Genomic DNA, 27,462 nt, shown 5'->3' with positions numbered 1-27,462 from the left:
GTAGGAAAAAGATTTGGTTTATGAATCAAAAGCTAGCTTTGCTGAGAGATGGCTTCTCAGTCTCCACCCAGAATCCGAGGCAGAAGAGCTGTGTCTCACACTTGCATCACCACCACTATTGGAGATGGGGCAGCTGCTGACTCTGTTTCACAGAGTGAGCTGCAGATGAAAGTGCAGCTTCTATTTCACAGCACAGGGCATTCCAGAAGGGAAGCATCAGCAAGAACTGCTGATTTCAGAAGGTGGTACGAAGCAGGGAACAAAAGAATTCCGTGGAAATCATCTCTGCAAAGCCCATGGATAAATCACACTTATTTTGAAGTGCACTCACAAAGAGGGCCAGGCCTTCACTCCCCGGGGGACTTCAGAAATACCTGCTTTTTTGTAGGCTGTTGTACTGACAGGGCTGAATGCTGTGCAGAGCACAACATGTCTTTAGTGTCTGTGGACAGGAAATGCAGGGAGGAGAGCAGTAATATGGAGGCAAACATTGGTGGTTCCTCTCCTTCCTCACTTCTGGTATTCTTCTGAGATCTGGCCCATTACAGGGAAAAATCCAAAAAAATTCTTATGACTACAGCTCTGTAAAGACTGTGTGACAATAGAGCTGCAGAGACTCACCCTCTCTGCCAGGTTTAAGACCACAAACAATCCCACTGAACCTTAAGTGGGGTTGTTTATATGCTTCGTGCTAAAAGTGTGCATAAATCTTTGGAAGACCAGGACCTGGACTGCACACCGTGTGCTTCCCAGTATACATCTAGGAAGAGCCAGAGCCAACACTTGTAAAGAACTTTATAGCCCTCAGCATAGAAGGCACTGTAAAACTGTAATATATTTATTATATTGTTATTGTTATTAAGAGGAAATATCACAAAAGAGAATAAATGCTGCGTTGAAAGACTTCTGTCAGGAATGCCTTCTGGCCTGGTATTTCTTGCCTGGCAGTTATGGCTTTTAAATTAAGATCCTTCAAATTTATGGTCCTTTAAATTAGGTTAGGTTCCTTTCTCTAACATATTTAACAGATTTGTGTATTTTTATGTTGAAGTTTATTTTTTGGCTTTATGTTCTTCTCTTTTTGCAGGACTGGAGAGAGACAAATTTGATAACAAGACCGTTTCGTTTGAGGAGCATATAAAGGCAGAACACAACATGTGGCATTATTTGTACTTTATAGTTCTTGTCAAAGTTAAAGATCCAACTGAATACACTGGCCCGGAGAGCTACGTGGCACAAATGATTGTGGTAAGTCAATTTGGGCATGTGCTTTATGCAACTGAGAGATGCTCCTTGCAGCTAGGGCAGAGAATATCTTTCTTTTCCCCTCTCTCTGAACAATAGGAGGCATCGATCTGTATTTTTAAAGATCTTTTCACGTGTCTTAGTCTGCAACAAAACCCGCTCTTAAACATAATGAAAAAGATGAAGGTGCAGGCCGCAGTCTCCAGTTTGGCGTCGGTGCTCTCATGCTCTGTGGGTTCTGCTGCCTCATTAGCCAAAGCTGGGGCAGGAGAGCATGCATCATAACATCTGCTGCTACTCCAGCTTTGTCCAGTGTCTCTGGGCTGCTGTCCAGAAAAATAACATCTCCTGCTGAGCACTGAAATGCAAGGTCAGTGCTCAGGGCTGGTGCTTTTCTCCTATGGCTGCTCTGAACAAGCGAGTGAAAAGACCAAGCAGAGCAGCCACAGGGATTTTAAGAGCCACAGAAACTGCCTTGGGAAGCAGTGAGAGTACTTGGATTCAGAGAGAGAAATGTGATGACACTGGGCCAGAGAGGTGTTCGATTCCGTTGTTTCCAGCCTGCTGCCAAAGAGGGTTCATTCTGGTGACTGAGAAGGATGGATTATCAAGGCTGCCTGGCTTGGGGCTTCATTTTTGAGGAATGCTGCCTGCCTGCTGGGATATTCTGGTGCAGCATTTTCTTCCTGTGGACTTGCTGGCAGGTATTGCACTGCTCAGGGCCTGTGCCAGGCTCTGTGGTTGCAGAGCTGGCATATGTCTGAATCCCGGAGGAGGCTGTAACCAAATGCGCATCAGGCTTCGCTGTTTATGCACTTCTGGAGCCACATTTCTTATCAAGGCTATCGCTCTGTTATCCCTCATCAGGCTTTTGATTGGACATACTACCCAGCCTCATTACTGAGGTGCTGGGTGGCCTTTTAGTCCCCAGTTTAGCCAAGGGGAAGATTCTTCTCCTTTCACTTCAGCTGTCGTCAGGTCAGGCGCCGGGTTTCAATCGATCCCAGCTCCTTTCTGCCCTGTCAGTGCAGAAAGCTGGGTTATTTATCCTGCCTTCAGATGGATGTCCAGGATAGCTGGGCTGACTCCCCTTTCTCACTCCCTTGAAAGCCTAAATGGTTAGTTTAGACAAGATGCCTAATTGGGAGCAGGCTAAAATTAGAGTTGACTCCCAAGCACTGTGCAGGCTTACGCAGAGCTTACCTTGAAGAACTCACATTAGTAGAAATGGTTGTGTTTAGACAGGAGTGTGTGCTTGATTGCTGCACTTAAATTGAGCTTTTGTAAGTGCTATTGCCACTAGAAAGGAAGGTGCTGTGGCAGGTGGTGGGAATTCAGTGCTCAGGTACAGAGGAACAGCCTGTTTCCATGAATTTTGAACCGTCAGTCTCATTGCCCAGCTCAGAGCGTGTATACTGTAGGCAGTGATGGATCTACACTTCTGCAGGGTGGTGGGCAAGGTAGTAAACATAAAACACATCTTTGTAGATGCTGTTGCATTACGAGAAATTACTGATAGTAGCAAATTGTCCTGTTACCCATGGAAATATTTTGGCTTATCTCAGAAATACACTTTAATTTGTGGAATCAGACTTTGGGGCTTGTCTCATTTGTTCATTCCTCCTCTTCCTCTCCCTGCAATGTTTGTAAGATTTTAAACTTTGTGGTATGTATGTTAAGTATTAATGTTTAATTCCAAGAGATGCATTAATATTCACAGTAAGTGTATTCATCCTGTGCCAGCAGTGGTTTGACTTTTCTGATGTGTAATTCACTAATGCATTTTACTTCTGCATTAATGGCTGGAACTCCTGTTGGAATATCTAAAATACTAACAGAAAAGCACCAAAAACTCACCTGACCTTAAGCACTGAACTGATTTCTCAAAGCCCTGGTTCCTCTGTGGCAGAGTGCTGGCTGTTTAAGTGTTTAGCAGTAATCCAGATTTTGGGATTATTAAACTCTCTTTTTCCATCAGTCTTTATAAAGTTAAAGGTTATTTTGGATCATGAAGAGGTACCTATGGACCTAGAAGTGTAAAGCTTAAATGGAATGAAAGTATAAATGGTGGAGTGGGAGAAAAAAGGAGAAATAAATGTTTGACCGAACTACAAGTGTCTGGTATGAGATTAGTAGTTGTGTCTTTGTGTAGTTTAAATTCCTAGTATGAAATCCAGGGAAGATGTGCTGCATAGCAGAAGCAATTGGAACTTCTTAAGTGAACAAAAAAAAAGGACACTTTCTCTTGGAGCCAAAGAATTTACAGTCTATCACATGCTACAAGGAATACTAAGAAATTAAAGAAAATAATCTGACTGGAGGAATGGAGTATGATATTCAACTGGAAGAGATTTAGAGATACAGCTTTGCTCTGGACCAAAAGAAGAGTCAAAAAGGAAACTCTCAGAGGCAGTTTTGCAGCTGTCAAACATATGAGCTGCTGTAGCAGATGTGTTTGGTGTGTCCCAACCAAACACAGCCTGATAGTAATGAGTTACACCACAGGCACGTGAGATGCTCTACATTCCATGCACTAATTAAGCCTGAGTATGGCTTTTGTCATGAAGACAGAGAGGAGCTGATTCAGGCTCTGTGACAGCCTGAAGGCTGAGTGACCGTCCTTGTGATACTAGGAGAGGTGACCAAGTCCTGGGTAAGAAAGCACATCCTGGTTAGGATCTGGCAGAAAAGAGGCTTGAAATTACCCTTTTACAAGGGACTTGCCAGTGGAATTGACTCATTGCTGAAAAAGGCTTGTTGGGGGTGTATGGGATTGCAAGAAATATTTATAAATATATGGTGGTTGGAATAGCAGGGTAGTGTCGGGACCTCTTTGAAAAGGACAAGGTGGAATGAGATTTTATATTTCATACTACACAAAATATGGCTGAAAAAGCTCTGTGAATCATACTCCTGGAAGAACTCTCTTAATTCTATTAGTTTTTGTAACAATTAGGAATGCTTTCCATGGCTGCTTCTGTAGCTGTAGTGGATTCTGTGGAATTTAATGGAATTCTGTGTTTTCACAGCCAGATCACTTAAAGAGTGAAGAGTAAAGAAGAGATCTTCTGCCCAAATCCAGTCTTTGAGACTCAGATCTATCCTTCAATACACATAGGTCAAAATTTTGGAGTATGCTGCAGTAACTTGAATAGAAAGTAGAGTTTAGCTTCAAGTATCATCCTCGCTACCCCTACAACTGCAGTGAGGAACCAATTTATTATTTGCATTTGCCTATTCCTGTCTTGCAAAGTATTGCAAAAAGTAACATTGGAATAATTACCAGTATTAACTAAGCACCAGGAAAAGCATCAGTTTCTGATAGTCTCTTTTCTCCATTGCCCAGCTTCATCAGAGCCCCAAAAATATGACTGTCTACTTTGTGACTCTCAGTCTTTTCTATGTATCATTTATCCAGCAAACAGTGAAGCATCTGGTTTACGGCTTGCTGATAGCACAACAGATACCAGGAATGCTGTGGTTTCCTTGTTTTGGAATATTATTTGACAGGCTGGGTGCCAAAATGGATGGGAGTTATTTACACATCATAGCTCACTTCTCAAGAAGGGGGAAGAAACACGTGGATGATGTTGTGTGCACCCTACACTCAAATGCAAGATTCTTGCAGGTTTCCAAGTTCACTTGTATTTCTGTTCCAGGGGTGGTTTGTTTCAAGGCATTCCCATTATCTTGCTTGTCTTTGGCCTCAGAAGACCTTGGGGTAGAGCACTTCTTTTGCTTTCCTGCTCTGGACTGTGGACATTGTCTCTGCAAACTCCTGATGTTCCCTGTGATTTTGATTTTCTCAGCAGCTCTGTGTTTGCTTCAGTACTTAGCATACTGCTCTGAGCAGTGATAGAAGTAGTCAGGAGCTATCCAGCATTCATAAAGAAAGGTATTAATTTTTCTGTGGTTTTTTTTTAATTTTTAGAAAAAAGCATCAAGCATAAAATGTATTCTAGAGCAGCATGCAGTTCATACACCTCAAGCTTTATGGAGGTGTTGGTGGGAATAAAGCACGTCTGCTCTTCCAGCGCTGTCCTTTCTTCTTGCACACTATCTTTTATCAGTCATTGGGTGAAATATTAATGAATATTAAAGCAGGGCACTAGGTTTTAGTATTTGTTTGCTCTCTGGGCCTCTTTTATGAAGTCAGACAGGTATTATACAATATCTGAAGAGACAGAAACTTTGAAAAGCTGGCTGCATGCCTTGTGTTTGCACTAAGAACCTGCATGAATGATTCCCCTATTGAATTTTCATTCCTGTAGAAAAAAACCCTGTTTATCTAACCCATTTAACCAGAAACACCATCCCTAGCAAACCCAGAGATGCACATAACTTGTATTACATCGATACAGCAATCTTTGAATTGTTCCTTGTGTCCATTTGTCAGAGGAGACAGTTTAATGTGATAACTGGAACAATGAAGGTTAATGTCCAAACTTTTGTACTTTGCTTTTCAGAGGTGTAATTTGTACACACATATTTCACCCAAGCTTTGGTAGCTGTAAATAGATATATGGAGGTTAAAAAAAAAAAAAGGACATGATTAGCTGCTGAATTTTTTGCAGCTCAACAGAGCTATGAATTAGCCTATGATTTGTACCTCTATTCATTTGCAAAAATAAAAGGCTAGCGGCATAGTAATTAAATTAATTATTTTGCCCATTGGAAGAATGAAAGACTTTAGCAAACGAAGCCCTGAAAGTTTCATTCTCGTGTGCTCTGTCCACAGTTCTTAGCAAGTTTCGTAATGGCTTTTATCAGCATTAGTGCTACCTGTCATAACTACATAATCACAGCACCTAATTATATTATTACTTATTTACCCTAATTATGTAATTGGATGTAATTGGTGCAATTATGTAACTCCTCAGTCAGCTGAAAAATGCTCTAAAACCAGCCTATGCTCCTAAGAGTAAAGGATGCTGCCATGAATTGGACCATCTCTCTAAAGCAAGGCAATCTTTGCTGGGAAATTAAAGGTTCTGTTCTCCTGTTCTCCATTATGGTCATTGGGACCACGAACCTTTTATTCCTATCAATGTGGCAGGGAGGAAGCAGTAGAGACAGGTTGAGCAACACCAGCCTGAAATTCTGAACTATTATCTTCTGATTCAGTTCTTTTAAAAGCACTTTTGTGGCACAGCAATGACCTGGCATTAGTCGTGTGACAAAATATTTTAACTGCTTTATTTTAAATATTTTGAAGGTGTCAGCTTTTTTTAATTATTATTTTTCTTTTAAATTATTAAATAAAAGAGATATTTAGCCATGCCCCGAGGAAAAATGTATTCCCCTTTTGAAACATTCTGATTGTTTTGCTTGCTGTTTTTAAATAGTGAAGTTTGAAAATTCAGCTGAAATTAGTGCTCCTTTGAGCTGGTGCTGTTGTTTCTGTTCTTCCTACCTCCAGCCTCATGCTTTTGCCTTCTTTTCTATTAGATACCCAGAAGTGGGTGTCAGATTGAAAAGCAGTGCTGGGAATAATGCCAAATGAGCCATTGAGAAGCCTCAATAGTTGTCATTCTGCCCATGCTGTGTGCTGGGCAGCGCCAGCCCTTTTCCCTCGGCATCCTCCTCTCTCCTGCCTTGCTGCCCTGCGTTTTGCCATGTTTCCACCTCGGGAGGGGAGGTGTGATGTGAGCCATGTCAGCTCCTGGCTGCTCCCAGGGGTCAGATGGTTGTGGCCAGAGCCACTCCATGAGGCTGTGACCCCCTGGTACAGGAGCAAGGCGAGGGGACAAGCTCCCTCCTGGAGGCAGAGCTGCTTGCGCACGGCCCCTGGCACACCCTGCAAAGGGGCTTTTTTTTCATCTTAGCCAACCCCAGCAGACGTAGCTGACTGTCAAAACAGCCAAGGTGTGAGCCAAGGGTGCCTATGGAGCCCAACAGCTGTGGGTCAGGAGGCTGCCTGTCCATCCCCTCACACCTTGGGAGAGGTTGCTCCAGGGTTACTCAGTGAGCAAAAGGCGTTTCACCGATGCCAGACCCTGGTGTGCTGCCCTGATGTCTGACAGAGTCAGTGGCCATCCCCGAGCAGACCACGTGGAGTTTCTAGGGGAGGCAGCTCCGAGGGAAATTCAGGCAGGAGAGGTGGAGACAGTGAAAAAGCGCTGTACAGAAAGGGGAAGGGCATGCTGACAGCATGGGGGTTTGTGGAACAAGCTGTTCTTTACTGCTGTCAATTTTTGTCAGAGAATGTAATAAAATAATATGTACTAAGAGGGCTGTTGACCTCTGCTCTTAAAATAAAGCTTCTTTGGAGAAGGAAGAAAAAAGTTCTGACATCCAAAATTCTTCTATTCTGTTATCCATCACCCTTTTGAATTTTGGAGGTAAAAGTTTTCTCTGCTAGTTCTGTAGATATTCTTATTAGATCCAAGGATCACAAAACACCATATGGGTAGAGAGAATGACCTAAAGCAGAGAAATGTCAATCCAAGGTAGCATGAATACTGCAGAATGGGCACTTGGGATCTCAGGAAGACACTCCGTGTGCTTTTCACATGCACTCTGGTGATTCATCCCAGACAATTCCAGGAGTTTCCTCCCCCAGATGTCCACCATACCCTTCTGCCGCAGTGAGAGCAGAGGGGGGAGGACCAGGGACGTGTTTGTTCACTCCTGAGCTGCTGCAGTTCACAGCCAAGAGTACTAATGTGAAAATTGATGGCCACTGAAGTCACGCCAGTCTGAACTGCACTGGTTGAGAAGAGGACACGGCACTGGTTCTGCTGCCTCTGTATAGGAGGGATAATATCAGCAGGGAGGAAGGGCACCAGCTGATCAGGGTGACCCCTTCAGCTGCTGCACCTGAGTCTGCCAGGGATGGTGAGCTGCAGCTCCTAAACTGTCTCACTATAAATAAACAGTATTTTTGAGGCTTCTTCATTATCTTAAATTCTAGTTCAGCATGAACTTTCTGATCTGGCAACTCACAGGCTTGAAAATCCTTACAGGACTTGTGCACACAAATGTTGTGCTGGAGTGGGGCATGGAGTTTATAGCTTTTGGGAAGCTAATAATGCTCCCATTGTTAGGGCTGGGTTATTTTACTTTTTAAGACTGGCTTTGCTCCAAAAACTAGCAGATGTTATCAAAGCCAAACTTGCAAGGATGAGATGTATGTACATATCATTAAGCAATGCAAGTTTTTCTTAATTACTTTTAAAAGGCTGATAGGATGCATGTCACGTTATGAGTAATTACTTACCATGGCAGTAACACTGAGAGCACAAAAGCCGGCTGCTAAATAAGATCTGAGGTCTCACAGGCAGGCTCATTTCCTGGGAAATGCAGTGTTGGTTTTGTCTGCAGTTGGGTTTTCATAAAATAAGCAATTAAAGAAATACACCTAAATAGATGATTTACGGCTCCCATTTTTACGTTGTTGTTGTGCTCAAAATAGGAGAGCGAGTGAGAATGCAGCTCTCTGTGTCCTTCCACGTGGACCTGTGGGGAGTCCAGGGCTTTGGATTAGGTGCACAGAGTCCCAGAGAAAGTCCTTTTTCTGCATCAAGGCCTGCCACAAATCCACAGAGGATCTCAGAGGGATCACTATTGACTGATACAGTCACTAAAATAGAGCTGGGCGTTGCACAGTCCAGCCACTGCTTGGATATACGAGGGGAGGTCCCTCTACCCTCGTATATCCAAGTGTTATCCAGGTTTTACATGTACAGAATAAATTGAGGCACTGTTCTTTCTGCTGCTAGGTATTGAGTTATTTTTCTATTGTTGCTTTTCTTATTGCTCAAAAATAATGTTCATTTCTGTGGGAAGACCACTGCTATTTTTGCTTCTCTGCACAATTTTGCCTCTACGCTATTATCTCATTAAAGTGCTGAACACCTCCCTCTCCACTTCATAAAATAAGCAATCACAGTAACGTGCCTAATTAGCTGCTTTCCTGCTCATTTGTGTTTCTCAAAGCATGAAAAGTTAGCATCACGTGAGGACTTTGCATCTTTGCACAAAGCTCCTATTCTTCAAGAGAGCTGAGCATCTTCTTTTCTACTTGAAGGGCTCTGCATCTTCCAGCAATGGGCTCTTTGGTCTGCCATAAGTAATTTAGTTGGCCTGCTTGGCTCAGTGATGCGTGAGACGTGGGTAAATAAAGGGAAAGGTGGGCTTCATTTGGTACCTCCTTGCAAAAGCTTGAGGTTTCAGTGGTTTTATGTTTATACACATACTTTTCAGACAGGCAAAATTAATTATCCTGCTGCTGCTTGAACGGGAAGCCATGGATCTGATCCTACCTCCTTAGAAATGATGCCATTAGCTGAAGCAGGAGAAAGCTTGGTATCAAGGGCAGGTGCTGCAGCACAGTCAGGTTTGGTGATGACCTTCATTCCCCAGCTGACTCGGGGAGGGAGTGGCCATGGCACAGAACTCTTGTCTCTGCTCAGCCCCTCACATTCTTGTTAACTTCTAAAGCACCAAACACAACCCTGTCTATTCCCCTCTTTCCTTGGAAATCACTTCTGTGTATACAGCTGTGATGTAATTTCAAGTTACAGAGTGGAGCCTCAAACTCCTCAGAAGTATATTCATTGATATTTGGGGTTTTTTTCCCCCCTGAGATCCAGAATCAGTGGTTTGATGCTATCCAGACCTAGTCTTTTTGGCCCCTGTAATATTGTAGCTCGCTTGTAAGCTTAGCTTGATTTCCTCTGTATGTTCAAGGTTTGGCCACCTGTCTCTTTAGGCTTCAGAGATTTTGCTACAAAGATTGGTTCTGCCTTGATATTGCAGTGTAGTCACAGCCTCCTTGTCCTCCTTCCAACTTCTACCCGTTCAATTTGCAAATTAAAATAAATGAGCCGAGTTGGGTTCCTGTTTGTTTTCTTGCTTGCTGCTGGCCTTAAAAACTCGAGGAGGGGTCTGGACACAAGGCTCTGTTCCTTGAAACTTGCACATCCCAGGAACAGGGAGTGGAGGTGTTCCAGCTGGAGCACCCTCGAGCCAAGCAGCGCTGCTGGCAGGACACGGGCTGCGGTTCCCTGCTGGAATCCACTCTCGCCTCGACCTGCCAGAGACTGGAGCTGTTAACTTTCCAGGCAGCCTGCAAAAGCCATCTTTTATCCCTTTGTTAAAGAAGCCTGTGGCTTGAGATGGATCTGTGTGTGGGCAGACCTTTAGTCTGTGACTCCAAGTGATGGAAAGGCTCTCCAAGGCACTGGATAGGCACCTACTGTTGCACTTAAAATCCTGGCAGTGACAGAGCCCCGCTTTTCCTGGGACAGGCTGCAGAGGGCTTTGCCAGCGAAAGCTGGACCTTGACTGGGATCACAGCTAGTGATAAGAAGTTGAGCCCCAGAGGAACAATGTGATGAGCAGATCCTGAAACATGTCAACTGAATTAATTGATTTTGCTCAATGAGGGAAGCAACAGACACCAAACACTTCAGTGCTGTTTGAGAATGTTATTGCAACATTTGAAAACAATTATTGCTCTTTGTATTACAGTGGTACTAAGCCTCTGGCTGCTTGAATGGGAAAGAGACTGAAAAATTGTCCACAGCCAAGGCAGATAACTGCAGATGCTGAGGAAGGGAGAGGCTACAGGGTTCCCCAAAGACATGAGGGCAGTCAGTAAAAGAACAGGGAGATGAGTCTGATCAGGGACTCCATTTGAAAGTAAATAAGCCTAAAGTTGTTGGGACTCAAAACACAGCAGTGAGATTCTGCAAGATGCAAACCAGGGAAAGGCTACAAAAAATGCAGTTCTGCTTCTGACATCTCACAGTGCAGAGACTGCAAGATTTGGTGAATTTGGTGCAACATTGGCATGAGCTTGATTTACAAGGTGCTACAGATACTATGAAGTTACTTTGCTGAATCTGTCACAGGAGGAAAAATCCACTGGCCCATATTCCTCTGCATGGATAAGTTTCTGAATTTGTGTAACTTTGGTCTCATTGTGCCATTTATCTTTTGGGATCAGCTTTATGAGATTTGTGTCAGGCTTTTCTGTTTGGTTGCAAGGCTGCTTTGCAGAATCTTCTCTCTTTTTTGTGTGGTGGATGTGTGTATGATAAAAAGCTAAGATTGCATCATCTTTAATAAAAGAGAAGATGTATAGCCTAAAGAAATCAGATTAGTTGTAGAGAAAGAAATCAATCAGGTTGGCAAATTGCATCTGTGGGACAAAGTGCAAAATGTTTGTTTCATACAGTATTTATTGAACAAATTTGTTGAGAAGATGGTTAAAAATGCTCTACAAGAAAAAAAAAAAGGGAACCATTTTGTTCAATTTAAATGACATTGATGTATTTTTTACATCATGAATTCTTGCAATATTACCAACAACAATCCCTGATAAAGTACTTTACACAATTGCCTCACAGGGCATTTTGAGATAAAAGTATATATCGGAGATTGTAAATTGGCTGCATCCAATTTATATATAATGGAACCCACTACAGCCGTCCTCCAAAATTCAATAGATCAGGAATCACATTACACTTCTGTGAGTTTGGGCTAGTAGGAGCTCTAAAGAGTCTCCAAAACAAACAGTCAACTTTAAATCATGTTTAATGAACCCTGTGTATTTTATACACATGTGATTAAAATGTTTTGTTTCTGTTTTTCATTTTGCTGGGTGTTGCTGAAGGAAAATCTTAAGTTCGGGCCTGTGAAACCGATCATCTGCTTGTTCTCAAGAGAAAATTCAGTTTAACTGAACAGAGAACACCATTTAAAATGCTGGACTGGGAAAAAAAAAAAGAAAAAGCAGATCTGTACAGAGGATCCATTTTAATATTTCCTAGCAAAAGCACTAAATGAAATTGTAGTATGGGCAGATAAGGGTCACAAAGTACCATGGTGTTTTTTTCTTTTATTGATCTATGCCTGCAGCCTTGAAAATAACCCATGGTAGACTCAAACCTGAATGAGTAGAGGGCCCAGTTTTGCTGGTTCCCATCTATTTCCTGAAGGGAATAAAAGTGCTTTGTGCTTCCATCCCAGGGGGCTGGTGGCACCTTGTGGGCTCTGCTGCAGCCAGACCTGCCATGGGGCCAATCCTTGCCCTTGCATGGGCAAGGAGTTGTTCTTGCTGTGCTGAGGAATCCACAGGCAAGCCTTTGAGCAGAGCAAGGGGTCAGAGAGCAGGTTGATAGTGTTCGAGCCCACAGGACTGGAAGGTGGCCATTGCTTGGTGTTGTTTTGTCAAGAGATGCTTCACAGAGGAACTTAGATCTTAATCCTCTCCTCTGAGTGGTACTTGAGTATGTGCATTTATGATCTGCCAGATCTTTTCCAACCTTAATGATTCCATGATTTTGTGCATGTGTAAGGTATGTGCATGATTGTAGCATTGCTTAAGAAAACTGTTCTGTGTGGTGATAGTCAATAATTCTTACTTATTTTCAAAGAAAGTGTTGTTCTTTCAGTTGTCCTTTCATAGTGCCCCATGTGCAAAATACATCAGAGTGAAAATGGGCCCGAAGCCGGAACATTCAGATCAGGATTCAAAATGCCTTGGCTCTGGCAGTACCCTAAACCAGAACAATCGCGCTGCAATCAGCAGAGCTCTGCCTGTGTAAAGCTGAGAACAAGGTCAAGTCCTGAGCCTCTGAAAAACGAGTCTCCAGCTGAGTCTTTGTATTTCCCAAAGATTCTGTTACACCAATTTGAAGCTAAAGCCATGAAATGGACAGTACTTGCAAAATACAAGATGACAGGACCAGAGAATTAAAGCTAAATGTGGGAAAAAAACCCCAAAACATAAATTTCAACAAATATGATCCTGAATCCTGTGCTACAAAAGCTAGGAAGTAGAGGTTGTGGTTTGGAGTTAGACCCTGATCCATTGGATCAAACCAGCAGGCACATTGACAAAAGCAGGTCAAAATTTGTGGTGTCCTCGCCAGCTGGATGGTACATGTGTGTCCAAGGAGGAGACTTCATCTGTGGCCTGGTACTGCAGGGTACGTTTCCATTGCAGTGGGATTTGTGCCGCTGGCTTTTGTCTGGAGTTCAGTGTCTGGAGTGTGCTGCTGGCGTGTTTTGTGAAGGAAAATCAATATTAAAAGAGGAATATTAAAAGGGGGAAGCGGGGGCTTCAGCCTGCTGGCGCAAGCAGTGTGGGAGTGGGAGCGGCAAGGGGCCGGAGAGACATCGGAATTGTGGTCACTCTGAACCAAGCCAACGGGAAGCAGTGCCGCCGCTGCCGCTGGGCTCGGCGGGGTCCTGGCCCGCAGACCAACGGTGAACTCGCCGAAATGCTGTGGGGAGCAGCAGGGGAAGCAGATGGAGGAACAGGTTAGAGCTGGAGGCACTTCGGTGGCAGAGCTGGGGCTGCGCGGGCAGCTCGGCCCCTCGGCTGTGCCAGCGCTGCCCTGGCTGGCGCTGGGGGAGCCGAGGCTGCGGGGTTCCACAGCAGCCCCCGGGCACTCCCCAGTGTGAGGGCACAGACAGAGACCTGCCACGTTCCCCTGCACACAGGCTGCCCTGGCTGAGCTTCCCACACGGACACAGCTGGAACTGAACCAGAGCCTCCCAGGCTGCCATTACAAGGTCCTTTCTTTAAGGACATGTGCACTTAATGTCAGAATATTGAAACCATACCCACGTGAGTAAAGTTAGTAAGCCAGTGATTCATTGCTGTTTCAAACCTCTATCTAGCCACAGTAAATTTGTGCTCGGTAGTGACAGTCTGTGTCCACATGCAGGCTATGATTTACAGTTCTGTGTTTTGTATCAACAACATCTGTTTAACAAAAGAAGAAAAAAAAAAAAGCCAAGAACATTTATTTTCTAACCTTTGTACCAGATGTTTCGTTATGCACAAGATCCAGGGATTATATCAGAAATAATTTAATTATTTTAAATGAATAATCTGAAGTGTTTTTCCTAAAGTATGTCTCGTAACCACTAACAACATGAAAACATAGGAATGTGGAAAAATAAACTCAAGTTTTACACAAATCTATAATTGTATCTATTTTAAGGGTGCAAATATTACGGACCAAATCCTAGCTGTTGATGGTAGTGTTGGGATTCTTGAAGATTTGCACAGGACAATATCAATTATCAGGGTTAGGAGGGAGATAAGGCGGCAGAGAGCAATTGAAACAGAAGGAAGCAACAGCTCAGAAATGAGCAACGGGGAAGGGACAACACAAAAAGCAAACATGTCTTGCAGGAAAGCGGCACTGGATGGGACACAAGCTGAGGCTCTCCAAGCACACAGGAGTGGTGCCATGGCTCTCCCGTGAGTCCCCTGTGGTCTCTGCACGCCTACAGATGCCCAGGTTCCACCTGGACAGTGGCTGGAATGTGCCATCTCAGAGACAAAGCTGCTTAGTTTGGTTTCTACTTTCCACCTTGCAGGGCAGAGTTGCTGAAGTGGGATCCCTTCCTGTGTGGCTCCTCTCTGGCTGCTGCAGCCCAGGTCAGGGTGGCCTTTTTCTCTCTAGGGACACGCTGTGACTCACAGACCTGCTGTTGGCACGTGGCTTGCCCACAACAACGGTGTGAGAGCATGTTCAAACTTACGGCCCTGGCTGGAAAAAATGAGTTTCATGATAGTTTCCATCTTTTGGAGGTAAATGCCAAGTCCCTTAGGTGTGTTTGATAAGCAGAAATATTGCGGTGCTTGTCCTTTACAGAGCTTCAATTTGAGTGTCAAAACTACCCCACAGAGCGTCAGAGAAAACTCTTTGCAATTTGGGGTTTATTATCATTCCTCACCATAATTTTTGCAGGGGTATCATAAGTGGGAACGCTGATACAGAAACACTGAGACATTTTTAACTGCCTGGCCTGGATATCAGTCTTGAAGAACTCACAGTTACTCAGAATTGCAGTGATAGATTCTGTTGCAGCCCTCGAAAACATTCAGCCAAGTTAAAATGAAAGTAAATGCATCAATGACACTGCTAAAGCAGACAGTGGGTCTGCATTGTGGTTTCAACCTTCTTTCCAGGGGTAACAGGTTTTTCTGTGAGCTGTGGGAGCTGTAGCATGTATCAATCCAGTGCAGACCCAGCCAAACCTATTCGTTTTCTTGTTGCATAAAGATTTATCTGTAATTGCCAAGGTTTATTTTTACTTTCTTTGAATTACTGTTGTGGATGCATATAGATGCATAACAATTCCTAATTTCCCTCCCTATATTCTTGTACAGCACAGATTGCTTATCAAATGCAGTCTTAACATTAAAGTGTCAAACAGGATTTGCAGAAAGCTATTTGGGTTTGTAGTTTAGGATGAACGTTTATCAAATTGTGGATTAGCTGAATCATGCACTGAACCAAATTATTATTGTCTGTGATTAAATCACAAAGTGGTTATTGCCCTGTGTCATCTAAAGCACACGATAGCTTAAATCTTTAAAATCCCTTTTTAAGGTGGCTATAGGAGCTACATAACTCCAGACTTTTAGAACCAGACTCTGTCCCTAGACAAAAAAAATAAAAGCTTTTGAAAGGTCGTTTGGACTGATCCCTCTCTGCTTATATGGGCAGCATCCTGGGGAAGGGAGTGGATGGACTTACTTGCGTTTCAGACATACAGAATAGTTCTCAGTAAATAGATCTCTTTGTACCCAGTGCTAAAGTATTTATTCAAGGTGCTGGCCCAGAAAAGGGGAGGGAACTGTTCATTCTCATGCCTGAAAGGGCAGGGGCTGCCTGCTGGAGAGCCGTGTTGCCCAGTTTGTTTGCCCTCATGCTGAGGGCACATAGGACTGGCAGTACCACTCCTTAGCCCTGGAGGCCATGGGGTGGCTAGCAGGGTCTCTCCTCAGCACCAGTGCAGCAGTTTTACCACCCCAATGGGCACTTGAGGGGCTACAGTCTCTCTAAAGAGGCTCAGCCTCCCTAAAGCTGTAGGAGCCTTTTCTGGGGACTGCTGCTGTTTTTGCTGCATGCCCACAAAGGTGTGTTCCAGGAGAGCCCAGCTCAGCACATGAAGGCGCTGGTAGCAAACCTTCCTGGTGATTGATGTCCATGCTCGCCTTGTGCACCCTTCAGCAACCATCTAGCTGAGGAGCAAGAGGGCTTCCAGCACCTCTGTTTTCTCAGCCTTGCTGTTAGAGCACAGCCCTCGTGATGACAGTCACCAAGGAGAGAAGGATCCTTGCGGAACCATGGGCTGGGGGACACGGAGGCCGCTCTCCTGCCCTGGTGCGTGCAGCAGGGCAGGTCACAGTCCAAGAGGAGTCATGAGCAGTAATCACCACTTTTCTTGGAGAACAGATAGGAGGGAAGTCCTGAAAGGGCTTGTTTTCATGTTGCAACAAAGGGTCACGGGGTGGAAAGGGCTGAGAGTCATTGCATTAGAGCGTGCTGGAGAAATTAGAGTCTGGCACATCTGACAGTGGTGGCGTGGCACTCGCAGCGCCCGTGCAGTAGCACCGGCTGAAAGTATGCATAAGGCTGCCTTTGCTCCTCTACTTCATCCCCCTTGTCCTACTCTTTGACCTATTTTCTCTCACTGTTATCTAGTAATCTATTTTTTAAAGGCTCAGCCCAGTCTTTCCTGCTGGTTGCAGCTGATCCATCTCGCTGCTAGCCTGTGAAACCAGCACCTCCTAAAGAAACATCCCTCTGCCAATTACTCCGAAGGCATGGATTCAGCTCAGCGTGAGAGCTTGATTGAAGCCAGTTGGCTGTGCCAACAGGACAGGGATGGCTCAAGAGAGGCTTCGTACAAAGTATAGGAACTCTAAACAGATTTCTTCAGTCTTTTCCCCATCCATGCTCAGCCAGAGCCAGCAAAGTCAGAAAACTGGCAATATTTTACCGAAGGGAGGACTTATCCCACAGCTCTGCCATCCGCCTGGAAAGCCCACAGAGGGGAAGGAGAGAGTTGCACAGAAAACTGCAGGAGGCAGACACAGACTTTAGCTCTGAGCCCGCCGCTGTGAGACGCAGGGTTTGAGGTTTTTCAGTGAGCACAAGGAGCAAATCCTCTAAGCCCTGTGATTTCTCAGGCATGTGCCCTCGCCGTGGGCACCTCGAGGACGTGCACCCAGAGCACTTGCACAGAGGTCTGGCCCTGGGGGAGCTGTGCCTGTGGCTGGAGCCCCGCCAGGCGAGGGGGAGGACAGAGGGAGCAGGCGTGCTGGATCGCCACACCAAATGTCTGCTCTGCTCGTGTGCAGTCTCTCTGGCCCGCAGCCTTTTGGCTCGCCCCACCTGCCTTTTTTCCCTTTTCTTTCCTTTCCCCCAGCTGAACTGGCGGAGAGGAGGCTGCAGCTCCTTTCTGTCCCTGCAGCTTTCCTGTCTGGCTGACGCTGTGCCCTGGACACAGATGTCTGCATAAATATGGATCCTGCGAGGCACACGTTATGCTTGCGGGAAGAGTGTGGAGCAGGAAGATGCTGTGATCCATAGGTGGGCTGTGAATTGCTGCCGTCCTGTGCAAGAATGAAATAACAATAACAGCTAACAACATACTGCCTTAAACGGTGGTTGTTTAGAAAGAAGATTTCGGTACATTTCACAATTAATTACTTGTCCAGGCAGCTACTTCGTTTAAAAGGGTCCCATCCACATAGCTCCCTCTCTGTGAGCTCATTAATGCTCGAGCTGTGTCACCTCAGGCTAACCTGGTGGCTGTTGATTGAGTCCCGTGACAGCTGTTTGCAGAGGTTTGCCCTGCTCCCTGCCAGGAGCCTGCCTTCCTCCTCCAAATTGCCTCTTGGTTCCAGGCAGGGTTCAAATTTCTGAGTGAATGCTATCCTGGGCAAAATGGTTGGATTTCTAAGAGTAATGGGTAAGGCATGACAGATAACATCCTGCACACCCCCAGGAGTGCTCCTGCATGTTACAGCTTGAAGGTGTTGGTCAAGGTGAACCCTGGACCTAGCCCATAAACATTTGTCCCAGAACAAATGTTTGGGATTGTACAAACATGTTAATGACCTCCAGTTAATTGGCAAGCAATTACCTTGAAGTAAAAATAGCTTTCCCATTGCTGAGCAGTCACAAGAGTGCGTGTTCCCCCATGAACACTGAAATTTTCGGCCAAGGAGCCTTGTCCAGCTTGCCTTCTGGATCCTGGCAGGTTTGTGATCAAAAGTTTGCTGCCCCCAGCACCAATTGCTGTTTGTTTGTGGTATAGACTCAGCAAACAGAGCTGTCTGCCAAAGCTAATTTTCATGCTGCCCTTTATTAAAGTTCTGCAGTTCATAATGCAATGAAAAAGTAAGATCATATTGACTGGCAAAAGCGTGCAGTTCAGCAAGGGAAAGTACCTGCTGTGTGCACTATAAAGGAGCTATCAGTGAAACCTAGATAAGTATTTTTAACCTAAAGACAGCTTGGCAGGCTATAATGTGTCTCCTACTGAATTTTGAATCTTTCTGATCCTTTGCATGACAAAAATACACAGCTGGACTGATTTCACTAGATGTGTATTGCAGCTGAGAAGCAAGAGGCCTGCACCTAACGTAGCTCTCGGGACTCCAAGTGGGACCTGTGGGCAGGTGTTTGACCCGTTGCCTCTCTGCCACCTGCAAAAGTCAGCAGCATCTTTTCATGAGGTCTCCAGTCCATGCAAACCATCAGCTTCTCATAGAACTTGGATCAAGTCGCTTGATGCTCCACAATACTTTGGGGGAAAAAAGGCCCAAATTTTCCTGATCTGTAACTAAACCCACACCTGGGTTTCTTTCCTGGAAGCGTTTATCACAGCATTTCTAGGAAGGCAAAAACTGGGCACACGTGAATGAGCAGAGTCTGTCGCTGAAGTCCTGTGACTCTGGGGCTCGTGGTGGCTGAGATGAGCTGGCACGTGGTGCAGGGTGGTTCCAGCTGCAGAGCCACATCTGCTCTGTGTGCTCCACAGCATCGTGTGACAGCGGCTGAGGTGCTTGCTGCGTGTTCCATCCCTGTCTCCAGCTGCTCCCAGCCATCCCTCTCTCCAGGCAGTGTAATGTCATGCCGAGGAGGAAGGAAGCAGGTGACACTGGGAGCCTCAGGAGAGCCAGGATGTCTGGCATCCTCATGGATGCCTCTGGATGCTGCGGTGTGGTGCAGGGTCACTCCACAAAGATCTTTCCAAAGCAGCCAGCGGTCTCTGCCTTGTGTCCTGGAGGAGTGAGGGAGTGGCAGATGGAAAAAACAAAACTAGCAAAGTGCCTTTCGCAATCCTGGCAGCAGTACTCTGCAAACAGAGGAGCCACAATGGTGGAGTCTCAGACTGTGCTCCCTGGGCAGCCTGGCTTTAGGAACTTTGGTGGTGTTGTGAGCCTTGAAAGGGCTCCTGTTCCCTCAGCTGGCTCCTATGGCCTTGCATTTGGTATCTTCAGGTGCTTCAAGCAAGAGGAGCTGTAATGGGTGCAGATACCAGAACTTTCCAGGAAACATTCAGGTACAAATGCAGCTCTGTTCGCTGTAGCTGCCTTGAATTAAAGTTCTGTGCCTGTAGTGGCAGACAAATTTGCTGGCAAACATTTTGCAAAAAAAAAAAAAAAAAAAAAAAAAAAAAAAAAAGGCATTGATCCAGAAAGGCACTGTGCACAAACTAAGCTTGGTATAAATGAGTACACCTGTGCTCAACACCAGGCACGTGATGAATGCTCTGCTAGATCCTAGCCAAAATAAATTGAAAATAAATATCAGCGTGCACTGGTGGAAGATGAATGCTGGTCTTGTAAGCAGGAACGCATGTGGCAGAAACAGGAGCCTCCCGCTCTGCGTGTCAGCTGGGGATATCCACAGGGAGGGTCACGTGCACTCCTCTCAAGCTCACCAGCAGAGCTGGTGAAAACAGGTTTTGATTTGAATGAGTTATGACCCATTGAAAATGGCATCATGTGTAACCACAGTAAATTGTCATAATGAGATCACGAGGCTCACAAGAAGTGAGCGGCAAGCAAAGAGGCCTCGTTCCGCCAGCGCCCACGGCTGACAGCCCAGGGCTGCAGAATGCAACCCGGGGGCACGCTCCAGCTCCCTGGGCATCTTTGTTGATTTAGTGACAGGACCAGGGGTTGCACAGCCAGAAAAAAAAACTCATTGGAAGTTTTGAGTTAAAAAGCAGAAAATAAGCTAAAATTCATACAGATTTGCATTTAGTCTTATCCAGGGTAACAGAGGGGACTGGGCTAACACAGAGTGGACAAACGTGAATACTGTAAGTGCTGCCATGCTTACCCAGGCTTAGCTTGGTTGTTTCTAAATCATGCTGCTGTAGGAGGGGAGGGTTTGGTGATCGGGGCAGAGGACTACAGAATTGAAAGGAAATCTTCCTGGAAGCATGATAAAGCCTTGGTGTATCCCCAGCTCACAGCTCTGCCAGGCCAGCCCTCCTGGACCTGCTCAGGTACGGCTGCCCTGGGCTGCCCAGCTGAAAAAGCTGCAGAATCATCACTGCCTTCTCTATTTTCAGAGGAAAAATAGAGGCAAAGGCTAACATTATGATCAGTTTGATGGACTTAAAACTTTACCAAATACCTGGACAACATAAGTATCGGAGCTCCTGCCTTCCAGGTGTCTTGTAGATGGACTTCTGGAAAGAGCTCCTTTCCATTCCTCCCGACACAGTGCTATTTGTGTGGGACCATTCGTGGCTCAGGGGACTGGAAGAAACACACTTTAGCTCATTCTGCTTCTCTTCTCAAGTTATCAAGTGCACATGTCCAGAGAGGCCCGTTGCAAACCCCATGCACATGGCCCAGCCACATCCTCCCGCTCCCCGCGAGGTGCAGGGCACAGGTGCGTGCATGTAACGCACTGCCTGCTGCAGGACCTGTTCTGTTCCCTTTGTCTCAGGGCAAAGCAGCTTCCTCTCCACGTGGCTGCCACTCCTCCTAGTCTTGCACCCTTCCGTCTCCTCCATCTGTTCAGCTCTGCACACAAATATCTGTGCCCCTGAGCCATGGAGATAATTCGGGCTCATGTAGACAGGCAGCACCTTCCTGACTCATACCGTCTGTTTACAGTGGTTTTGGCATGGCTGAATTCATAGCCTGAGTCCATGGATATAGGAACACCCAGCTCGCTGCTGTCCCATGCAGTGCAGGCTAGCCCTTGGCTGTGGGGCTGTGCTTGAATTTATCCAAGATACACACTCTGAACAGCATATTGAAGCCTAAGCCATTCCCAGGACCCTAAATCTCCTGTTGTGGGCAGCTGGATCCAGGTCCTTCTGCTCTTCCAGTAGAAGTGCTTGAGGCTGGTCTGGAAGGCTCTTGTCTTGTTTTCCTGGTGTTGGCTCGCTGACATTGCTGCAAGGACAGCCGAAACAGATGGAGACCAGCCAAGCTGAAGAGACAGAGGGGAAATGTGTCCCTGCATACGCTTAAGAGCAAAGCACGGGGAGCACTGAGGCATTCCTGGGGGTGGTGTACCAGAGGAGTCTTCCCAGTGGGGGCATTTCTGCCTGCCAGAGCCACAGATGAATGTGCCAACACTGCCCACACTGCAGTACAGGTGCAGCTGCAGGGAGCCCAGATTTTCCAGTTGGAACCTTCCCTGTAGCTAAGGAGAACCAAGAATAAAGCTGCTCATTTGAAATACTTTCTGAATTTACTGCTTAAGCTCACTTGCTGTGTGTCATCCACTGAGCAGAAGTCCTTCTGAGCTTTCATTCTCTAGTCTCAGCTTAGTAGCCCTGCATAAACCCCTACTAACATGGCTAATTTTTCTAATACCTGTGTAGGAGAAGAATTTGGACTGGTTCCCTCGGATGAGAGCCATGTCTCTGGTTAGCAATGAAGGCGAGAGTGAGCAAAACGAAATCAGGAACCTGCAAGAGAGGTTGGAGTCAACCATGAGCCTTGTAAAACAGCTTTCCAGTCAGCTGGCTGAGCTCAAGGAACAGGTAAGTGCCCTGTGTGGGTAGCAAAGCGAGCACGTGTGGGTGAAGGTGCTGCCTTCCATCAGGGCACAGTCAGGACGGTGTTATAAAAGAGACTTTTGTCTCACAAAGGTTTTATCTTTCCCTCCAGCAAGCTTTCTGGGTAGATACACTGATAGGGGTTTGGAGTGAAATTGTACTCTGTTAACAACAACAGAGATCAGGTAAGGAGAAAAGCCGAGGGGGAATTAGTCATGAAATGCTCCCGGTGAGTGTGCGAGGACGGAGGGGAAACTGCAGAAGGGATGAGGGGCTGCATAACCCGGCAGTGAAAGCGCTGTAGTGTCAGGAGTAGCTGCATGATGATGGGAGCCCGGAGGGAAAAAGGCCTTCTGTGTCTGGCTCTTGGGTTTTTCCCCCACTAAGAACATCAACAGTGGCCTTGTGAAAACAATTTGCAGAGCCTGTTGCTTTGCCCGCGTCACCCTTGTGTTGGTGCCCCTCCTGCAGCTCCCGCTTCTCTCCCGTATGGAGCACAAGCTGCTGGCCTCCCTTAAAGCCTCCCTTAAAGCCTCCCTTAAAGCCCTGCTCCTGCCCACACCACCTGGTGTGTTTGCTCTCTCATCAGGATCAAAAGGTCAGCTCCTTTTTTGCTACCGGTGCTGGTCACCTCTGATTTGCTCATTACAGTTTCAGAAAAGCATCTGTGTGTTTTCTTTATGGGAGGCACTTCAGTGGCATCGACAGAGTTATCTAATTATTCCCCTTCAAATCCCTCCTTAAAACTTTTCCCTGTGAAAAAGCCAACAAAGGTTTAGGCTGGATGTGCTGAGAGCATTGCTTATTGTGCTTACCCACACCATCCTGGTGGGATTTTTTTCATCCCCCTCTGGCTGAATCTGTTCTCTCCTGGCTTAAATTTAAACTCTGTATGGCTGGGGCCATCTTTTAGCTCTGTGATTCTGCAGCACCAAGTGCAAATGCTGACCCTCTGCAGGGCTACACAACACAATAGCAGCACAAATAATACTCTGTAAGACCTGCCGGGGGATAAGAATAATGTATAAATGAGAATAAAATGTCCATACTTTGCAGGAAACAGATCTCCCACTTCAAAGGCATCCCTAACTTGTAATTTTCTATGCTGAAGAAAGGAATTCCACTCCCTGTTGTTTTGCTTATATGTATCTTGCTCTGTGACTGCTAAATAATAGTAAAAAAAAAAAATTCTCAACTCGTCTCTCTCTGCCTTTCCACCTTAGATGACAGAACAAAGGAAGAATAAGCAGAGGCTGGGCTTTCTTGGATCAAACACACCCCATGTGAATCATCACATGCCACCACCCTGATACCACGGGGAGAAGCCGTGACTAGCCTTTCATCAGTATTCCTGCTTTATTATAGAATAAAAAACTGAGATTGAGAGGAGTGAACAGTGCCTATTGTTACAAAGTTAAAAACAACCAAGTGCCAAGATGTTAAGTGGTTTAGCTCTGGGAACAATTTGTAGCTGTTTTTCATGGTTGAGAGGGACCACAACCTAGAATGTGAGCGATACAAGGCAGCTCGTTTGTATTCCCTGCCTGGCCCGGCTCGGCTGCGCTGGGCTCTGCGGCTCCAGGGCTCCGGGGCTGGCTGGGACAGAGGCTGGGACAGAGGCTGGGACAGCGTTCGGCCGTGTCCTGGGAGCTGCCTTCTCCCCGGAGCACCGGCAGAACCGAGCTGAGCAGAAGAAGGAGAGGTGTTTATTAAGGCAAGCACGACAGCCTGGCTCAGAATCAATAGGTCGTCTCTGGCTCACTTGCCAAATAGCAACATTAGTCATATTTGCTTGGCATTTACTATTTTTTAATTACCGTAAATATGTCAGTCCGTAAGCAGTGATGTTGCTTCAAGTAACTTCTACTAGGAGGGAAAGGGGAGAAACCTCAAAAGATTGGGGGAAGAAAGAAAAAAAGGAAAAAGTAGAAAAAGAGTTGCAAAGAGAAACATTAACGCTTTTGAATTTTAGCTGTCACCATGCAATTTCTTATTTATAACATGGAGCACAATGGATCTACAGCTGTGGGAATGTTATGCACATAACACTGACAACATAACTGGAAGTGATTTCTTTCTCCTGGCTTCAGATGTTCTCGATTAATGTGGCCGTGAGGTTCCACATACTGAGGAGTTAAACCGTGTTTGAAATTCAATTTCCAATTGAGGATTCAGGGGGAAAAAAATTATACCTGTGGTTTGAAGCGTGTATGGGATTTTATTTTTTAAAAAAAAGCTTAGAAATGTCTTTCTGTACAGAACTGTAATGGTGTCATTACCTTCCATAAACTCATCTTCAGCAAGAGTTGACTTGAGTAAATAAACACCATAGTCTGGCAGCTTTCCTCCGAGCTAAAGATCATGGGCTGATGGTTTTGCCTGCCCTCCCTGCTTCTAGAGGTTTGCAGGGAAGCCTGGGGGGAACAGGGGGGCAATATCAGAGAAGCTCCTCCCAGCTCTCGGCCCTACAAAAGGCAGCAGCTGAATCACCTGTGCAGGTTTCTGCTCTATCCTGTATTTCTTGGGATGGCTTGAAAGAAAAGTTACAGGGTTTCCACAGAGCCCTAGGGGACTCTTTTAGGGAAAAAAAATTGGGGGGCACAAATGGGAGTGGTATTCTCAGTTCACTTTCATTTTCAGTGGGTTTTGGTTACCAGATTGTCTTGCATTTGAAAATGCACCTCTTGTTACATGGAGTCACTTTTTAAACCAAAATAATTTTGCAATGACTTTCCCCTGTAAAATTTTCATTTTGTTATAAAGGCCATTTTGATCGAAGGAAAAAATATTATTGGTGTCAATATTTTCCAGTTTCTTCCTGGAGAAATGCTGTTGTCCTGGTTAAGGCACTATTCAAACCAACAGGCCTAGAGTAAAGGGAAGGAAGGGGTATTTCCCTCTCTTTATCCCAAATTCAAACCAGTTCTTGAAGCTATTTCTTTTTTGTTTGTGACAGTGATGTGACTGGGATAAAAGCAATATATTGTAGTAATATATTTATGTCTTCTACCACTAAAGCATTTCCCATTGGCTTCAATTGTGTCCTTCAAAAATAATGTGGAAATCAGAGGTTTGTGTATTTTACTGAAAGAAAATCTCTTTCTGTTGGCCTTACTCCAGAGAGCACCTGCTTGTGAGAGGTGATGGCCAAAGGAGTTGCCCACAAACATAAAGTCAGTAGTAAGTTGGTGGTGTCTCAGACCCTGTAGCTGTATTAATTCAAATTAGTTCATACTGTTAATCAGATCTAGTCACAGCTTCTGTTATAACAGCAATTTCCTCTTCCTTGCACATGTGGTTATAAAACTCAAAGCACAGTTCAATTATAAGATAAATTAAACTTTCATTATTTATTGGGGGGTGGGTGGTTAGCTAATACTGGAATTGGTTGGCACTTTCCTTGTTTACACTGAGAAAAAAGCAGCTGCACTGCTGCACATCAGGGGAGGTTTCTGCTGCTGGAGCTGGAGGAACTTGAGGCTCGATGGGTTTGTGCCCCAAGCTCAGGGCTGCAGTTGGCTGCTGCTGGTGCTCTCTCTGTCTCACACCCCAGACCACGTCCCCTCGGGCTCAGGAGCCCAGGTCCTGCTCTTCAGAAGGGAGAGTTACAGCATCAAAATCAAAGAGGGAACAGATGCTGACTCGCCTTTGCCAGGGTGCCTTTCTGCTGTTTGTAGCTTCCCAGAGAGACCACCGTAATCAGTAACAGTAGGTGATGCTACTTGCACAGACTGTAAATACATTTCACTGAGAATTTCAACATTTTTGCTGTTTCTGTCAAAACTTAGGCCCTGCCCTCCTCTCATCCGTGTGAGCAATCTGTACACTCCCACGTGGTAAGGCAAACAGGAGGCTCCTTGTGTGGATAATGGCTGCAGGGCCAGGCTCCAAGACTTAAAGATTGTGAAATATCCCCATGAATGAGTTTATAACAAAAATCATTGTTTTATACATCTATTTATGTGTATATCTTTGTTTAATGCAGCTGGGGTATCCTCTTCCTAGGCAAGTATCATTTACCTTACCTATTTATATGAAATGATTGCAAAGAAGTTAAAACATCTAAGAGCTTTTAATGCCTTAGAGAGATTTATAATTATAAGCTCCTTGACAGTTAAAATCTACTTAAGTAAAAGTGTCCATTGCTGCTGAATGTAACTTTTAATAAAGTGTGTCATTTTATAGATGTCTGTCTCATTCTTGGTGCTAAGGCTGGAGGGGAAATGTGTGTTCTGATTTGGGAAACCCAGGCTGGTGGTCGTGGGTGGGGAACCAGGCTGTGGGTGTGCATCCCTTCCTTCAGCTGAATGGATGGAGGCTGAGCGCAGCGAGGGAAGCGAGGGGTTGTTTTATTTCAGGCACCCATTGCTCTGTCCAGGATGGTGGATCCAGGAATGCCACTTTTCCCGAAGGTTGAGCTGCAGCTGGGTGTGTGATTTGCTCGAGTGCTCTCTGTTCAGGCCAGGGGAGCCCTGGGTGAAGTGGGCAGAGGCAGGGATCGTGATGGATTGAGTGTCACAGGTGGAGAGGAGCAGGCTCAAGCCAAACAGCCTCAGGGTTTCTGCTGCTGCCTGATCTTTTCCAACCTTTATGATTCCATGATACTGTGATGCAGGCTTTTCTGAGTAAGAATTTTTTGCACCTTTTTTTCCTTTAAAAATTTTTTTTAATGTTTTTAGTGTAACTCTTTCAAGTAGCACATTGAGAGAGAGACCAAGGGCTTTCCCCACTCCTCTGGGTGAATTGAGAAAGACAAACATCTTAAAACCACTGTGTCTCTCAACTGAGACAACTTGGGCTGAGGAAATCTGTGGTCTTGTGAAAAAAGAAAGAGCCCTCCCTACAAACCTGTGGCTGGTAAACTACAACATACAAGTGCTTTTCTTGCTTTTTCCCAGCTGTTTTTTTTACAGATAGTCAATATTAATGAGGAAAAGAGTAAGTCCTCTTCTTAGTGAGAAAAAGCCTGCTAATTAATTACTAAGAAAAATCCTATTAAATAGAGCATGCTGTTTCTCCTGTTCCACCAACTTGCTGAGGCTTTGAGTAGAACTAACTTTCTTTTCTATTCTCTGGTATGATTTTAAGGTTAAATAGAAAGCAGCTTGTTTACTACTAGGTTTGTTAGATGGTTTTGCAAAAAGGATATCCTAAGAGAAAACGGGGTTTCACGCAGCAGGCTTTCAAACTAAGATTACAGTCAGACTTAAAAAGCCCCCAAACCAGCATTAAGCTTCTGAGCCCAAAGGGGAGCAGGTTTGCATGCAGGACTGAGAACCTAATGCCAAGGCTTTTCTTTTTAAAAATGCTTCCCCTCAAGGCACATTTTAATTCAAGAGGTGTTTCAAGGAGCAAACCTCTCCCTCGGCACTGGCTCACGCCTCTGTGGCGTGCAAGTGAATTCTGCTCCTCCCT

General features: G+C 45.3%; 1 protein-coding gene across 9 annotated transcripts in view; it reads left to right on the top strand.

The window, feature by feature from the left end:
* Positions 1-26,233, top strand: part of ITPR2 (inositol 1,4,5-trisphosphate receptor type 2) — a 246,210-nt gene extending 219,977 nt beyond the window's left edge. For 8 of the 9 annotated variants that reach the window (XM_069003276.1, XM_069003280.1, XM_069003275.1 and 5 more), the window contains 3 exons: positions 1,088-1,248; positions 21,871-22,032; positions 23,271-26,233. In XM_069003276.1, coding sequence (XP_068859377.1) covers positions 1,088-1,248; positions 21,871-22,032; positions 23,271-23,357 — 410 coding nt within the window. In that variant the 3' untranslated portion in view covers positions 23,358-26,233. Of the gene's footprint in view, positions 1-1,087; positions 1,249-1,344; positions 3,337-21,870; positions 22,033-23,270 lie in introns of those variants that run through there. The other variant, XM_069003279.1, reaches the window with a different exon arrangement.
* Positions 26,234-27,462: the final 1,229 nt, after the last annotated feature.

Source organism: Aphelocoma coerulescens, chromosome 1A, assembly GCF_041296385.1.
Source record: "Aphelocoma coerulescens isolate FSJ_1873_10779 chromosome 1A, UR_Acoe_1.0, whole genome shotgun sequence".
Classification (NCBI taxonomy): Eukaryota; Metazoa; Chordata; class Aves; order Passeriformes; family Corvidae; genus Aphelocoma; species Aphelocoma coerulescens.
The sequence above is the reverse complement of the archived record's forward strand: the minus strand, read 5'-3'. Positions and strand labels throughout refer to the sequence as shown.